The sequence below is a fragment of the Littorina saxatilis genome, linkage group LG4, assembly GCF_037325665.1.
Source record: "Littorina saxatilis isolate snail1 linkage group LG4, US_GU_Lsax_2.0, whole genome shotgun sequence".
Lineage (NCBI taxonomy): Eukaryota > Metazoa > Mollusca > Gastropoda > Littorinimorpha > Littorinidae > Littorina > Littorina saxatilis.
The window spans coordinates 46,952,689-46,970,979 of NC_090248.1; the positions used below are offsets into that span (position 1 = coordinate 46,952,689).

General features: G+C 40.0%; 2 protein-coding genes across 3 annotated transcripts in view; one reads left to right on the plus strand and one right to left on the minus strand.

The window, feature by feature from the left end:
* The window catches only part of LOC138964910 (uncharacterized), a 30,095-nt gene extending 22,651 nt beyond the window's left edge, over positions 1-7,444 (minus strand). The window contains exons 1-3 of one of the 2 annotated variants that reach the window (XM_070336984.1): positions 7,080-7,444; positions 2,279-2,350; positions 1,513-1,663 (exon numbers count right to left, since the gene is read on the minus strand). In XM_070336984.1, coding sequence (XP_070193085.1) covers positions 1,513-1,663; positions 2,279-2,350; positions 7,080-7,410 — 554 coding nt within the window. In that variant the 5' untranslated portion in view covers positions 7,411-7,444. The remainder of the gene's footprint in view (positions 1-1,512; positions 1,664-2,278; positions 2,351-7,079) is intronic. The other variant, XM_070336983.1, reaches the window with a different exon arrangement.
* A 405-nt stretch (positions 7,445-7,849) lies between these two features.
* LOC138964911 (transient receptor potential cation channel subfamily V member 6-like) overlaps positions 7,850-18,291 on the plus strand; it is a 40,878-nt gene continuing 30,436 nt past the window's right edge. The window contains exons 1-3 of the mRNA XM_070336986.1: positions 7,850-8,154; positions 10,921-11,457; positions 12,462-12,702. Coding sequence (XP_070193087.1) covers positions 11,182-11,457; positions 12,462-12,702 — 517 coding nt within the window. The 5' untranslated portion in view covers positions 7,850-8,154; positions 10,921-11,181. The remainder of the gene's footprint in view (positions 8,155-10,920; positions 11,458-12,461; positions 12,703-18,291) is intronic.

The following is an 18,291-nucleotide window of genomic DNA, read 5'->3' on the forward strand; positions in this document are numbered from 1 at the left end:
CCGCGGTATTACCGCGTAAGGCAGAATTTGAAAGTTGTGTTTATGGTAGTGAGGTGCATGGTATAAAGATCAATCAATTTCATCATAAAATGCCAATCAATACTGATTTCAGTGCTTCTGTTCTGATAATGAACTAAAATCAGTATTGATTTGAATTGTATGAAAAAGTGATGTGTATTGAATATGCTTTCTTATTATCATTTCATGATTTATCTATAAACTATAATGAACACAGGCAAAATCCATTCTTCACATTCCTGATTTTATGTCCAGTCCCGGATTTTCCCGAATAGTGCAAAAGTTTCCCGATTAAAAATTTTTCGAGTATAGTTATATAATGACCGGAGTGTATTTTCAAGCGCCTGTACTCGGCGTAGTTTCACTTCTGAAATCTCGTTTAGCGCGAGGCTTCGTCACACAAACGCTGTGATCAAAATCGAAACTAAACGAGAATAGGCGAGATTTGTGGCTAGCGCATGCGCTTCAGTCGAATGTGGATGAGAAGCAGAAGAAGCAGCAGCAGACGACCACAAAATGAAGAAAACAACGGTCCAGCGCCCGAAAGTTCTTGTAAAATTTGAAAAGAGTTACAAACAAGAGTATGACTTCATCTCCGAATCGACAAGACGCGGCATACATTTCGCGTTTTGCACCAAGTGCCGCGAAGATATCAGCATCGGACATGGACTCGGAGGCCGGGGGGATATTGAAGCTCATTCAAGAACAGCAAAACATGAACGGAACTGTGATCGGAAACCGATCTCACGCTTTCGTCCAATCGGAATATTTCTCCCCCCCCTTTTTTTTTACAAATGTCATTTTTGAAATTTCCCGTATCAATGAAGTTTTTCCGTATCAATCCCCGTGATACGCCGTATCACTCGAAAATCACGAAAAATCCGTATCCGATACGGGAAATCCGTATCAGTTGGCAACTCTGACTCTTGTGGTTTTTGAGCATGTCATTAATTCATCAAGAAACTGTCACTCTGCACATGCAGAAAGCATTCAGGCTGTTTATTTTTGACATCGGATGTGTCCAAGTGGCCTGATGGCATTACATTAATTATCCCATGTAAAAGCCTGGCTAGATCTGAGATGGTGAGTGAGACACATCGTTTACACAGGAAAAAACCCTAGCTGTTACTGTGAATTAATCAGCGGACAAGCTAAACTAGCATTAACTTGATATTTATAGCTCTTCGTTTATTCGCTCAGGACAGCAATCCTCAAACAGAAACTGCTTTTTTGTATTCGTTTTTTTTTTTTTTTGGGGGGGGGGGGGGGAGGATGTTTGGGGTGGGGGGGGGGGGGGGGGTCAAAGAAAAGCTGAATTCGTTGGTAAAAGTAAACAGAGAAATTAATTAATACAAACCTTCCAAATAAAAATCATAACATTTAAAATCATTTGAATTGATTTAAAAGAACCGGGAATATAACATGCAAACCTAACAGCATTTGGGGGAGGGGAGGTACCATTGTACCAGTGACTTATTCTCTTTGTAAACTTACTCTGTGCCAGATAAGCCTTCATCAGGCTGTGGGCAGCAGACTTGGTTGTCTTCTTCCCCACAGCATCCATACCAGCACTTCACTGACCACCGAGCCTCCCATTTGCTGCTATAACCATTGTAGTGAGCTTTGCAACAGTAGCGACGTTGGTCTGAAAACAATCATTCTTATTGAGTGTTGTTGATGTCTCTCATACCTTCAGCCCACACACACACACATGCACGTAGGCATACACAAACACACGCATGCCCACACGCATGCCCACACACACACAAACATGCATGCACACACACACGCAGGCACGCACAAACTCTCACACACCCACACACCCACACACACGCTCACAAACACACCCTCACACATTCATGCACATACGCTCACAGTCACACACACACACACACAAACACACACACGCATGCACACACACACACACTCACACTTTCTGTGAGTATACCTGCAAGCTACATGTTCTCGCTCTTTTGTACAATCTGGAAGAGTTATGATTTCTAAGAGAAGCAATAATTGACCTATTGAGGCGAAGGAAGAATTTCACACATTTCATCATAAGATGTACAGCTTCTGTTTTTTTGGTTACATTTTAGTATTATATTTTAACATCGAACGCAGAAGAAGAAGAAGTATTATATTTTACACTGAATGGTGTATTCGTGCATGTTTTTGTTTGGTTGAGTGTATGATCACCTATAACTATTAACTAAATGATTCAGCTCATTGACCAGAATCATGCAATGATCATTATACTCACACTCTTCTAAATCCCCGTTGTAGTTCCGGGTTTCACTTTCAACATCATCTTTACAGACAAAGGCAACTGAAACTGAAATGAAATCAATATTATGCAGATTGCAGTTCTAGCAAGAAGTTCACATTATAATGCCCAGGATCACACACGTAATCGGTAGAGAGAGGAAAACTGATAAGTGCGGTCTTACAGAAAAACTTTAAATAAAGAAAGGGAATAAAAATTTAAAAAAGGGTGTGTAGTGGGGGGGGGGGGGGGGGGGGGGTGGGTGTTAATTTCACATGAATTAAGACAGCCACAAATAAATAATCAATAACTTGACCACAAACTTTCTAAAAGCTTTTACAATCTGAAATGAAAATTAGGCCAGAAAAAATCAAATGTTAATTTGTTCCTGATGAAGGGCAAAAATATTAGGGCGGGGTGTTGCACGGTTACTTATCTTTTTAAAGGATTAAAGTTTTCTTTTTTTCACCAGCACATATATTTTTCATTGGCCAGAACTTGCTGAAGCTGTGTCCTCTGGTTGTTGGAAAAGAGTATAGCTTTCCTGGTAAAGTCTGCAAAATCAAGTCTGTAATTTTTGTAATTTTTACGAATTTTATTATCGTTTTTGTTTCTTTTTTCCTTTTTTTGATGGGGGGGGGGGGGGGGGGGGAGAGTAATAAGAAACATATAAGATTGAATGTGAAGGATAACATCCGTCTGGGAACATCGATTTTTTCCAGCCCTATATATATATAATTGAATCCAGAATTTATACTTATCTACGGAAAGACCATGCAATGTCATGTCCGTTAGAAGACACTGCACTTCCTGAGTAAACAACGATAGATCCTACACAACCACACGGCTGTCTAGGCTTTAAGTTTAACGTGGCACCGAGCATCCTTCTACTTTGGCGCATCATAAATATATAGCCGTTTTTTAATTGTCTCGATAAGAGTTGGAATTTTTCGCAGAAGCTAGTAAATAAAATATAATCTGCATGCATGACTCCTCATGCAGTCAGCAAAATCTACGGTTTCAACTCGATCTGTACAGAAATGAGCAAGGCTGTTCATGTACCTTAGATAATTTGTCTGTCCCAAATTCAAGCAAGCTGTTGCAAGGTAACAAACTTCACAGAGGGAAAGCAGTGTACATAATTGTGTTGGAAAACTTAATTTTTTACTTTGATACCTCAAACCTTGTCATGAACAATAATTAAGATAACAATAACAAATGTACTCACAAGATAAAGCACGGACAGCTAAAGAATTGGTGAGTACTTTTGCATTGTTATTTTGTTCTGGCACTTAATTCTCACTTGCAGGCACGTCCCTTGATATATATATATATATATAGAGTTGTTCTTTGCTACTGGTCACAAGTGTGGGTCACTCTCACACGGACGCATTTTCAATACAGTCTAGGGGAGAAACTGGTCACAAAGCACCCAGTACATGCCAGAGAGATAGGAGAATCGGCATGCACAATCAAAGAAAATACCAAAATCATTCAATAGATCTATATGGAAATATTATGATTTACTGTGAAAATGCTGGCAAAAAGGGCGTCCAAAAACGGGAACGCACACTTGGTGCGTCTTTGAAGACTTACCTCCCGTTCTGTGTTGTTGATAATAGTCGTGTTTGTGCTGTTTTTGTTTAAATAGTATCTAATAAAACTGATGCAGTTCTTGAAATGTTGCAAATTATTGTTGTCTTTGTGAAATGCGAGAGTGTTCTGAGGCATAATCTGCATACGGCTGATGTCCCACATAGGGTACCCCACTTCGATCAGCGTATTACTCCAAATGAGCTTCATAGTAGAAATTAAGCACCAAAACACTGCATAACAGATCTACAAGACTGAGCCATAATCATTGAAATTTACTTCCTGTATAAAATATTGCAATCAAATTTGCTCTCGCCGTCCCACATGCAACGCAGGTTACCTTCGCCTTCGATTCAAAGTAACTCCACGCTAACTGAATTACCATCGAAACGCAGATAACGAACTGATTCGGAGATTACACGCCACACATTTATGATATTTTACACACACATTTCAACTGTGTTGTTTCGCGATAAATAGCCATAAACAAACAAATGTGGCGCCGTCACGTCGCTTCGGAAGGAGAAACGCAGGTTACCAAGAGATTGTTTCCCGGATACCCGTCGGATTAAAATCATCGTTTTTCATGAATGAAGGCTCTTTGGCAGATCTGGTGAGTTGGAAACTGTCTATGAATGTTTCATTTACTGTCAAATGCGTACATTCTTACCGGCACGGTTGGCCTAGTGATAAGGCGTCCGCCCAGTGATCGGGAGGTCGTGGGTTCGAACCCTGGCCGGGTCATACCTAAGACTTTAAAATTGGCAATCTAGTGGCTGCTCGCCTGGCGTCTGGCATTATGGGGTTAGTGCTAGGACTGGTTGGTCCGGTGTCAGAATAATGTGACTGGGTGAGACATGAAGCCTGTGCTGCGACTTCTGTCTTGTGTGTGGCGCACGTTAAATGTCAAAGCAGCACCGCCCTAATATGGCCCTTCGTGGTCGGCTGGGCGTTAAGCAAACAAACAAACAAACAAACAAGCGTACATTCTTGTCGATATTGTTACCTTTGGGCTCATAAATGAAGTCAAGGGTCGTGTTTTCCTAAAGTGAGTTTTGTCAGCATAGAACTTACTGTGCTTTGATCATTGACTGAGAAGAATCTTTCGATGACACTAGTTCATTTCTACGCGACTGCAGATCTGCAAGGAAACTTATGGCAAGGGAAATAAGCTTAACTGAAGACGAATAAGCGGAGTAACCGTTCTTCAACGGATTGCTCTCACTGATCTAAATATTTAGATCTTGTCGTCTGCTAGTCTGCTAGTAAGTAGTCTTCGGTCGTGTGAAAGTCACATCTATTTCGACTGTGTGCATCGATCCGTGTAGTGAAATGTTGATCTTTGATGATTTGGCAACATAACTTCGCTAAATGTGCTTCGAGTGTATCTCCCCGTTAACCATCTGAAAACGTCTTTTAACAAGACCATGTTTTGACAGCCCAGACGGGGAGGATCCTCGATAGCTCACAGGGTACATAATGTTTTCCACCGGTTTTTTTAAAGAATCCTTTCAAATTTGCTATTCCAAAAGTACCCTATGACACGACTCGAGTGGCAAAGAACATTCTCTGCAATTCCTGTCTCAGTCGGTGCAGCCGTTTCGAGTCCTATCGTCATCATACAAACATACACACAAGAACCAGCTTTAAAAGTTAGATTATGTAAGAACCATATATAATTATATGTGAACCAGTGATTGTTTCTTATACATCAGATACTACAGTATTTCTGCTTTATGAAAAGCTATATTTCAAAAACAAAACTGGAGATTTGAATTTTTACCACTTTTCCCCCTTTCTGTCACCAGTACCAGGGACCTATATTAGATGCCAGGACCGGAATGCATAGCCCCTCCATAGGAGCCTAAATTGATGACGTCACTGCAATAAAGTCTGTGGACTCCATAAAGTCTCTTATTTCTAATGCATGGACCGCGCATAGAGCCTTATGCCATCCACAAAGTTATAGCAGGCCCCTCCTTCCAATAAGAGTTATAGAACCGGCTATTGGAGCATTTAAAATGGCGGCTGCTTTCATGCCGATTCAGGATGAGAAGAAATTTGAGAAGCAACCGGATCTTTCTTGACCGCCTACATCCACTGAATCGTTACGATGACGTGGAACTGTACAGAAAATTCCGCTTTCGTCGGCAGGACATTCTTGCAATCACGGATGAACTGTAAGAGCAACTCGAACTGCCGAATCGAAAGGGTGCATTGCCGCCGGTTCTGCGGGTTATCTTGACTTTGGGTCAGTACAGTTTTTACGCGTGCGGATCTTTTCAAGATGAGTGTGGCGAACTGATTGCGGTACATAATAATAATAATGATAATAATAATAATAATAATAATACGGGAATTTATAACATCAAACACAGCATGCAGAACCAGCAAGAGAGTGACTTATACCTTATGGCGAGGGTACCGGAATGGATATATATATATAGTTTCCAAACCACGAAAGCCAAGTTTTTTCAGGAGACAGGCTTTCCAACCTGTCTGCGGCAAATGGTGTAAAACTGACCCGCCGCGAAGCATCACAAAGCTTGACGCATGCGCAGAGACACAGGATGACGGGGAATCCCTTCCACTATATATCTACGAGTGTTAAAAATAGAGCCGCTCTTATAGCTATTGCAGGCACTATTTGACCTCATGCATGCGGGCCGCTGAGTTCTATAGTGCGTTTCATAGCTATGCCCTCCACAGCGCTACGAAATCCTAAAAGTATGGAGGGGCTATATATGCATTCAGGCCCAGTACTGAAGAACAACTCATAGATATATATGTTCCTTATCTTTTATGTTACAGTATGATGTTCAAGGGACATACAAATACTGTTAATGAAGAGAGCAAATGTTGGACGCTGTTGTTGAATTGTACCTATTTGGAATGATGCTCGTATCCCATGTAAAACCCTGTGCAGATCTGTGGCGGTGTACATGATGTGATAACATGAAAATGAAAATAACAACTTCGACTTGACAGTGGACAAAGAACATATTAATAATGAACCTCTAGATTCCATCAGATACATACTGCTGATTCCATAATTGAAGAAAAATAGGATTAACAACCGTTTAGTTTACAAAAGTAGCCAGTAGTAACGCAAAAAAAAGATTTGGAGAAAACACTTGATCGGTCTATAAATCATTTTGTCCTAGCTGCTGTAGTTCGACAAATCGACAAGGAAAATCACATTTACCTCTCAGAATGCTTACTGAGTACAGAAAAGTCGACACGACGAACAACCATACAGTAGATACCATCTCCTTTGCTGTCAAGATACTGGGTAAATCCTGAATGGAAGTGAAAGTAAGCTTATATGTCGCAATTTTTATAACAGGCGAACAGAGTACTGTCCCTTGCGAATCTCTGTCTCTGTCTCTCTCTCTCTCTAAAGTAGCAATCGAAGTTATTCTGCTAAAACATACAGCACTCAGCACTCTAAGTAGTCTAAGTAAAAGATGACAAACAATCCTCACATTATTAGGCAGCAAGGTCTTGAACTCTCTAACTAACTTGTTATTCACCATGAAGTAAAACAGGTTAAAAATCACAGACAACAAAATGGTTTTGTTGCATCAACTTAATTAGAATCTTTAGTTGATTACATTATCACTATATTACTTAATGCCTTTTCTATCTTTTGCATGGTACATTATAAAAGAACACTTTCATACCAGTTACCTCATAATAATGTGATACCGGATCTTCAGGATAGTCCGCATATGTTTATAGCAAATCAGTCGGATTGTAATATATTGAGTTATAAATAAGTTGTTACCGTATGAATTTTTTTTTCTCTCTCACTCTCTCTTAATTTTTTTTAGGGGGAGGAGGATGACATGTCATACTAGCTCCTAATCAGTTGAGCCCGGAGAGGCTATTCAGTTTTATCATCATTTATACAAATAGTATACATATTTTGCACAATTAGCAATTAAATTCCCGCTTACACAAATATGTGAACCGCGTCATACGCATCTGTATATTCTTTCACGTGGATTAAGGGCAGTTTTTCACACATAGTTATGCTTTGGCAGAATGCTTTTTTTGTGTGTGAAAAGTTTCTCAAAATAAATTCTCCATTGCGCTCATCAGCACGTTCCAAGGGAGGTAATATAGATACGCTCAAGGAAATCGACCATAATGTTGTCCCACGTGATCTGACGTCACAAAATGGATCCACTTTGGGAGACAGTGCGAGTTGAGGTTTATGCTTCATTCACCCGCGAGACATCAACTAAACCATAGCTTTCACCATGTAAATCACAAAAGTAAGTAATTGTGTGGTTCTCTTTGAATCCGTTTAGCACACTGCTATATCGTTAAGAAAGTATTATCTGGTACAGATTTTGAGTCGGAGCGCCATTTGTTGAGTCTGGCGTTAGCAACAGAAGACGCCACTTTCCGTCAACACGTTACACGGAGAGATGTGCTCGATTGTGTCCGTATCTTAATTAATATTTCGGTATTTATTTTCGTGTTTGATACTGTGTGTGTGTGTGTGTGTGTGTGTGTGTGGTGTGTGTGTGTGTGTGTGTGTGTGTGTGTGTGTGAGAGAGAGACAGAGAGAGAGAGAGAGAGACAGAGAGAGAGAGAGAGAGAGAGAGAGAGAGAAAGAGAGTGTGTCTGTCTGTCTGTCTGTATATATGGCCAAGAATCTGTCAAGGAGTCCAAAAAGTGTTACAATTTTTAGACTTTTTTAAACCTCCTTAAATTTACATGAATAAACATCTCGGTATTCCTGTCCTTCAATTGCAGCATTTTATTTTCCAGTCAAGTGTTCGGTTTATCAAATATTTGCAGATAAAGCACAAATGACTGTATGTTACATTTACACCATAACATAATTTCAAGGTGCTGTCATTTTCTTAGGTTCAGCTTTAGGCAACTGTTTCACTATCCAATCGGACCAATATTGGCTTGATGGCTGAATGTAGAGTTGATCTGTACTAAAGCAACACTTGAAAAAAGTTTCTCCTGTCTCAATATAAGCAAAATCATTTATCCGTTAGTTACTTTACACCATAGCCCAGAATCAAAGTTACAATTCAACATTTACCTATTAATACACTGTTTTTAAAACAATGAAATTCTCTATGGAAGTGCAGAAAAGGTTCCAGGAAATGTTCATGTCATAAATGATTTGTTTTGCAAACCTTAACCTCAATCATCAGGTTATTACTTAATTTGAAAAAAGCACGGTCAGCGGTGTAGAAATTATTATCAAATCACCCTCTTTAAATATTTTTACACTATTTTGGTCTGCATTTTTTTGAGTTACAAACAAGAAATCATAACAAATCCTTTTCACGATAGAATAGTCAGGTTGGTACTCCACTACGGTACCAAATGTTGATTTTACCCATGATCTGTACGTTACTTTACACCAAACAGCAAGTACAAGGTACTGAATTTACATTTAATGGGCTATGCTCACATCAATTGAACAGTATTTCTAACTTGTTTGTTCTAAGCTACCTGTCTCAAGTCAAAATAAAGGGTTAAATTAATGGTTGTGCCTTTTTGGTTGTGTGTACATCTTTACACAAAAGGATGGTGTAAAGTAACATACAGAAGGCTCCGAAGATCTGCAGGTCCATTTGAAGGGTAATTTATCTTTTATTTAGCTCATAAACCCTCAACAGACTGTTATGTGCTGTTTTTAGCATTATTGTGTGCTGCATATGGTCTCAGTAAAAAAACAAGGTGATGTATGTTACATTTACACCAAAATGTCCCAACAGTGGTCCTTCTGAGGTAAATTTTGTCATTCAGTGTGCTTGTTTTCATGTTGAAACAAAGGTTTGGTCTTGCTGGTTGTTCTTAAGCACTGATAAGTTATCTTCTGTCTCTAAAACAAATTCATTGTCATTTTCAAGTATTCTCAGTATGTACGTTACATTTACACCCTTGTCAGATGGCCTCACTTAAGTCTCTTTACAAGCCAACAGGTGCAAGCACTAGGAATCCTGTGACCATAGTTTAACTACCAGGTGTCTGAGGTATAAGAAAACACACACTTTTGTGTATTATGGCATTATTTAAAGACTGTGACAAAACTTGTTTGGGCAAGTACATACAATTTCGTTTACACCAAACGCATATTTTTAACTTAGAAGTACAATTAAATTACATCAAACACAACTTTTCGCTCAGTTTAAAAAAAAATACAATCATCCTACCTAATGACTTTCCCCTGCAATGATTTTTAAGTGAGTTTGACCAGAAACATTTTTTTAAGATAGTTTCCCTTTTTTCATGATTATTTACACCAAATGTAACGTACTGACCAGCTAAAAAAGAACGTTCAAAATCCAAAACCTATGTTCAGATCAAACTTTCATTAATCTAACATATGTTTCTCCATCCATTTCTGGACCTATTTAAAATTAGATTGAGATGATTCCCTTATCAGTAGCTTGGTTATTCAATGCCCAATGTACCATGCGTTTCGCGTAACGCCTTGTGTGCCCCAAAAAGTGCTTTTTTTCTTGAACAAAGTCAATTTTCTCAGCATCCAGACGACTGACAGACATAAATTTGGTATGGATAGAATCTGCATGAGGAATACTTCATAACTGTATTGTTTATATTGTAGTCATTTAAAAACAGAATAAAATACAATGTAATAAAAGTATCCAGAACAGGATTTTTGCATTTGGACACCTTGACAGATTTCTGACCATATATATATCTGTTTGTGTCTGTGTGTGTGCCTTTGATGTTCACGCACCTGCAGCCGAATGGACAGAAGCTGAGTACACGTAGGCTACCCCATTAGTCTTCTAAAAGTACTAAATATGTATGCATGTAAACCACCACACCAGGCGAACCATTTTTTTGTGGTTTGTTTCTAATTTCAGTTTTAAGTTTGTTTGTTTTTCTAATTTCAGTTTTAAGTTTGTATGTTTGTGTTTTGTATCACACTTGATGCATACTTTCTAAAGCAAAGTTTTGATCGATGAGCTAAATTACTGGATCTGGCGTAAATTAAGTCATTCAGTGAAGGATTCTCATTTTCATACATGTATTTCCAGGTAACTGTACCGCAACACCCATCATGGATTCGCACACTCAGCTCCATCCTTGTTCAAAAACTTTCAAGAGAAGAACCTTTACTTCTTTTGTGACAGGAGTTGGGTCAATTTTGCAGAATAGAAGACAGGTTTTTAAATTCAGCACTGGTTAAGCTTCACTTAGATGTACTCCATTTTTGGAGGGGGGAAAATCAGCAAAACCAGCACAATAAAAGAAAAGAAAAAATCAGTGGAAAGTAGCATAACCATTAAAGCAGAATCATGGGGAACAAGTTTGGTTGTGGGGAAAAGTCCCTGGACCCCGACTCGGCATGGAAACTGCAAAACAAAGAAATGGCGGAGAACCCCATGTACAAGTTTGCCGATCTGGCCAGGGGCGGGCGACTCGTAAAAGCTTATGTGGATCATGGCCCGGATCGAGTGAAAGAGATCGCGCGTACTGAGATGGTACACTACCTGTACAATGGCGGAAAGGGAGATACTATCAGCAAGGTGGATTACGTCAGATGGTGTGCCATGATGAGAGCCAAAGCTATGGTAAGTATTTCTTACCCCAAAGGTTGCCTGTCAAAGGCACAGTCCTTCCCATGTAAACGATACAGCTCACACATTAAGTTCTGCTCACTTGTGAAAGTGAAGTAACTAAGTAAGGAATCTCCCTGGCTTTATTAAAGTTGAAAACTGTGTGTGTGTGTGTGTGGGGTTTTCTGTTCGTGTGTGGTTTCTGTGTGTATGTGTGTGTGTGTATGTTTCTGTGTGTGTCAGTGTCTGAGGTTATTTGTGCCACTCTTTGTAAGTTGTTTCTATGTGTGTAGTTTTGTTAAAGGCATACTAACGCACTCCCGTGTTTACAAAGTGTAGTTTGCCCACAATCGATGTCAAACGCACCATAAGACCATATAATGACGATACGTCACCATGCGCGGACCATAATACATGCATTACAGCTTGTTCTAGCCTCTGAAAAAGTGAGGATGTCAACAAAGCCGCGGTGTTCTCTCCCTTGCATCAACGTTACATGTGTTGCCAAATCTATAAATAGGACGATCCAGATCAAAATGAAAATTCAAATATCTCAACATTTAAGGGGTCCTAGACCACAATATTTTGCAGGGAACTTAATTTAGTCTGTCTCCAGCTGTTGGTAAAGCAATTAGCGTGTATAGTCATCGAGTACATATGGCTTTAAACACAATGATGGTCACGAAGTGAGAAAGGCTATTTAAACATAAAAGTAATGATCATAAGTTGAAAAAGGCTAATGGCTTTGTGGATTCTTCGCCAGCACAATGTCTTTTCTTGTCTTCTTGTTCTTCAAATGAAAACTATAACTTTGTTAGCATGATTTGTTGCCAAGCTACATACAGTCATAAAGTATGTGCATAAAAGGATTTCCTGAAGGAAATGGATTTTGCTTTCAAAGTATACAGAGATTTACGTCACAAAGTGTATCAGTTAGTAACTCTAGCCACAGGTTTTCTTCTGGAGGAGGTACACAAGAAGAAAATACACGAGGCATGACATATTTTTCTTGTCCACAGGGGGAAAAATATGTGGAAACAAGCGCTGAGGAGCTGCTGGCAAACTTCAAGGAGGAAAAATTCAACAAGTTTGAGCCTCACGAGGCCTGCTGGGACCTGTTCAAGCGGGGAGGGGTGGGGGAAACCCCCTTCCACATGGTTTACCTGATGGACACACCTGTTCACTTTGAGGTGGGCAAAGCCCTCCTGGAGGTCTTCCCCAAGCTGGCCCTGGACGTTTATGAAGGAGAGGAGTACTTTGGTGAGTGAGTGCTAGGAGCAAGAGAGAGTGACTGAGACTGAACTTTATTTCACAAGGATAAAGATTTAACTTTTAAGAAGTAAAAAGAATGTCTTTTTTACCTGATCCAAACGAGTTGAATTTTAGTCTCAGAATGCACTAGATTGCACAGATTTTAATGTACCATTAAACAAATTTTCGGGGGAGCATATGCCCTCGAACCCCCCCAGAAAAAAGGGATTTCCTCGTTTTTCATCACAAGAGAGTCCCACCCCTGGTTTGTGTAGCTCGATCTCCTCCTGGCTGAGTAGAATAAGACTGTCTCGGCCTCCACTTGGTCACATACCAAAATTAAACAGCCTTGGTGCTCTCTGTGCACAGTAGGAATATTTTGATGATTTCATTTTTTTAAAGCCACCAGTAGTTGTTGTTTTTTGTTTAAAAAACAACTCAACTCACCACGGCAAGCCATCAGGTGTTGAATTTTGGTATGTGTCCAAGTGATGGGATGGTCTTATCCCATGTAAAAGCCTATGCCAGATCTGAGATGGTAATCGAGCTGAACTATTTTCATGGGAGGAATGTGCCTTTTACTTTTAGCACATGGTTAGCCTGTTTTATGGTGATAACATTACGTGTTTTACCATTCTCTTATGGTTGGGTGCTGCCCAGAATAGATTATCCAAGAGAAATGTTTTGCTTTACTAGCTTTGCTCTTGCAGTTTTCCTGTGTCACACTCATTCACGTAGAATAGTGATACTGATTGTACAAGCCACAGAGAATGTGGGGCTACAGACTCGTTATTGACCAACTGCCATGAATGAATTGGAAGGAAATGACCCCCCTTGACTCTGTTCTGAGTGTTTGACCATGATCGATCAGGATTCTTTGTGCGCAAACATTTGTCAAATTTGTATGTGTTTTTCTTTATTGAACAGTGATATGTTTTCATAGCAAACTCATAAAATTGTATACATAAGGAAGGAGGTGGGGGGGGGGGGGAGGTGTTAAGGCTGTCCTGAATTTACTTCACAAATTGATTTTACTGCAAATTCAGAGCCAGAGTTTCTGCAACAAGCTTTGTGAAGTAGACTTCGCAAAGTTGACTTCGTCCAATTATGAAAATATTAGGTTTGAGGGCGTGTGTATCAAGGGGAATGTTTGCCACTTTATGTGTTTAAGCGAGCAGATGAAGTAATAGTATATTATAATATAACTGTAAATGGCTTGCAGTATGTAATCATATAATGATATATATTCATGGAAACAGCTTACAGGCAGCATTCTTATTACTCATACCACGTACAAGTGGAACAGTCCCCCCAAACATCAATTTTTCAGTCAGTTTTTCAAAGTCAGAGAGCGCGGAGGTGTCAATGACACAGGTTTCTAAGAGGGTTACTACAGTCGAACCTGTCTTTAACAACCATGCAACCAAGGGACTGACCAGTCAGCCCTGAAAGTCCCTAAAATGGATCACTCGCCTTTCGCTAGTGATCCTAAAAATGTACTAGCCAGAGAGCAAACTTTACTAGCCAAACCAACAATTTGTTTCAGCAACTTGACTCGCATTTGGCGAGTACATGAATAATTCTACTCGCCAGTTACATGTTTCTACTCGCCAGTTACATGTTTCTACTTGCCACTTTCAGGCCTGGACCGAAGTAGTCGTTTTAGACAGGTGGTCGCTATGGAAAGGTGAATTAATTAGAAAATATCTTGATGGGCATCCTGTCAGGTGGTGGTAATGGGCAGGTGGTCATTATCGAGAGGGGGTCGCCTTGGCAGGTTCGACTGTACAAGTCTTTGCCTGGCACTGCCTGAAACTGAGAGCTCTCTGGCTGTGCATGGTAGCAAACTTTGCCTGTTATTGATCTTGTCTGTTGATTTGTAAAATGATTTTCCACCTTGCAGGGCTGCCACTATAGTGGGCCCAAGCATTCAATTACATGATCTGTGCGCCTCAGGTATTGATGGCAGCGGGAGGAAAATTGGGGTGGTGTGAGGGTGGATTGGGGTGGTGTGAGGGTGGACGCCAAAGTGGTGGTTGGTGGGGGGGGGGGGGGGGGGAGTGTGGGGGTTAAGTGGGGAAGAAGGGGGAAATTGAGGGCAGACTGTGTTTAGGAAGGTGTGTGGCAAACAGGTTTGTGGTTTAGTGAAGGTATAGTCATGCATCGATTGCTGCACTTGAATGTGTCCTGTATGGATACCTGTGTGTGAGTGTGTGCGTGTAGGTTTTTGCATGTGTGTGTGCTTGTGTGCATGTTGTTCATTAGTGCATTGTTGTGAATGAACAGATGAGGAGAGAGAGAATATTAAGAGAGAGGAAGAATGTATGTTCTGTTGGTGATCAAAAAGGATTGCCTGGGTCATGCACAAGAGAATGCAAACACTCTGAATATTATAAGACAGGCTTGACTCCACAGAACAGTACAGAGTTATATCTCTAATAATATTAGACACTAATCTAATTAATGCAAAGTAAGACAGCCGCAATAGCCTAATGGATAAGACGTCGACCTCCCACGTGGAATTGTTGAGTGTTTGAATCCCAGCCGCACCTGGTTACCGGTTAATGGTGGAGATTTTTCCGGTCTCCCACTTACTCAACTTAATTGCAGATATGCTAGTGCCTAATATTCCCCTTCGTGTGTACGTGTAAGTACAAGACCAAATATATGCGCGGAAAAGATCCTGTAATCTGTGTCATGATTATGATGAGTTTGGTTGGTTTTTAGAAACATGGAAATTTATACCCAGCATGCATCCCCAAAACAGTGTGGGCATGGAAAAAAATGATTAAACATGTAAAAAAAATAACACACACAAAAACACTCCTGTAGTTCAGGTGGTTTCAGCCCGTGAACACAGAAGAAGAAAGCAAAGTAAATATTAGAATAGAAATGCAATGGAGGAGAAAAAGTCCATGCAAATTGACCGTCATGATGGTGGTATTTGCAGAGTTTGAAATCAGTGCTGTGAATTAATAATGACCTGCAAGTCACCTCAAGGGTTATGCATGGTTGCTGGCCCTGGCAGGGTAACAAAGCTTATAGTTTGTCCTAATCCTCCCACAGGAAGTTATGTCACTGTGGTTAGCAGTTCAAGGGCATGTGAGCAGCTTAATTCAGCATTATGGTACACTAATGTGGAAAGTTTGTGCCTTTGTTTGTTTCTGTATATTGACTGTACCACCCTGCACAGATATAAATAGAATACACAAACCGGGATAAGAGGGATTATTGATAAGTCCACTGCCAATGTGTACGCACTCAGCCCATAATGGCCTTCCAGGAGAATAACTGAGAAAAGTCACGTTAAGATTATGCATACACTTCCACCCAGTTAGAATACCAGAAGGGTGCATTTGGTAGGCCGTAAAAATTAACGGCTTAGTTGCAAACATTGGGGTTTTAACATTAATTGTGATCTGAGCTATAATCCCTGTGGCCTTTGTTTTACTAATCCCGTTCCTGCCAAGTTTAGTTAGACTGTGTAACATACTCCCACTTCTATTTCTTGCCTGATCTTTGTTCAGTCAAGCATTCACAGACGTCAGTGGTCTTTGGTGTCTGTGATCCACCGGATCAATAGAAGCTTAAATTTGCCCTTTTATTGATCTTAATTTGAGCAACAATTCAGTGTTTGCCGATTACAAAAATTGCTGCTGTTTGCGTGTTGTAGTAATCAATCAGTGGTTCACCAGCATTGGGGATCAAATACACTACTTGTTGCAAAACATACAGTATATTATTATTAAACTTTTTTCTTTTTTTTTTTAGATTTTTCACAAGCCAGACTAAATACTCTGTCAGAAGTACAGCGGAACCCCCATTTTAAGACCACCCAATTTAAGACTCCCTCCCATTTCAGACCTTTTTTTCTCAGACTTACTGTTTATAAGCTCTGTGGAGGTTTTAAAAGGGAGGTTCCACTGTACAGTATATTTGAGAAAAAACAAACAAAAATACTTTTTGAATGTTGTAACTTCTTCCCTGGGCTTATACAAAGAATATCTGGGTGGCCCGGTACAGGACTCATGGTAAAATTCTCTGTTTCTCAAAGAAAATTGTATATATGGTCGAAGTCTTTTTGTAACACAATAGTCATCCTTTCGATCTTCACATAGCGCGCAATGCATTGAACCTAATTCATAGATTGTGTGCTTGCACTTGGAAGGAATCGTGTTTGTTTACAACTGAGGCAGTAATTAAGGAAAGTGTGTGAAAGAGAAAAGCAAAAGGATATATATGTTTTATTGAGTTAAAGCTTAATTGGTCCCGTTTCAATGTAGAGCAATTCATTGTTATTCCCTCAGTTGGACTGCACTTTGGCAGGAGGGATCGATCGAAGCAGCATATGTTATGAAATGGTGAGAAATACTAAGCATGCATTCAGAGGTTTTGTTGGAAAACAAAGAAACAGAATTATACTCCAATGTTCTCTGATATTGACAGTCATGGCGTGATCATTCTGTACCAGTTATATATATATATCCACAACTGAAATTAGAATGAACATTAACAAATTGGCATGAACTGGCGGATCAGCCCTGAAAGTCCAACAAATGGTGTACTCGCCTTTGGCTAGTGATTCTGAAAATGTACTAGCCAGAGAGCAAACTTTACTAGCCAAACCAACAATTTGTTTCAGCAACTTTGCTCGCATTTGGTGAGTAGATGAACATTTCTACTCGCCAGTTACATGTTTCTGCTTGCCATGGCGAGTAAAATACTCACCACTTTCAGGCCTGCGGATTCTGTTTCTTAAAGGGTTATTCACATGGAGAACATAATAACTAGTTATTGACAAGAACTGATGCTTATTTTGATGCCAGCAGAGCAATGTACCTATACAGTTTTGGGGACTAGATCTTGCAACTTATGAAGTTGTTTCCTCAACTCTTACCCCTGGGCCGTATTGACGGGTGTTGCCTCTCGTAGCTGAAGGGGTCTAGATGTCTACCACAAGTGGGTGTAATCCCTGTAGGTGGATTTCCTGTAGGCGTTTTATCTGTATACAAAAGGACGATACCACTCAATCTCACGCCAAGCGTGTGACTGCCCCAAACCAATTTGAATTACCCTAGCTTTACTAATATTCCCCTTTTTATTTAAGCTGCATTTTCTTTCATATAGTTATCAATTTCACCTTTTTGACTCACATGCGAAGCAAAAGTGAGTCTATGTACTCACCCGAGTCGTCCGTCCGTCCGTCCGGAAAACTTTAACGTTGGATATTTCTTGGACACTATTAATTAAGTCTATCAACACCTGATGTGGCCTGATGGTGTATGGTTACAAGATCTCAAAAAACATGTGCGGCAACTTGACCTCACTTCAAGTTCAAGGTCACAGTGGACGTAATTGTTGTCTTAAAAACGACCATTTTTCACATTTTCGCATTTTTTTCTGAAGTTATCGAGAATGGCAACCTTAGCTATGTATGCTATACAGGGCAATGTAAGCCCTATCTTTGGACACCAGTTTGGTTGACCTTGCTTCAAGGTCAAGGTCGCAAGGGTCCTTTAAAGTTGGATTGTATACATAGTTTGAAGTGACCTTGACCTTGAACTATGGAAGGTAACTCTTCCAAATCTACATATGTGT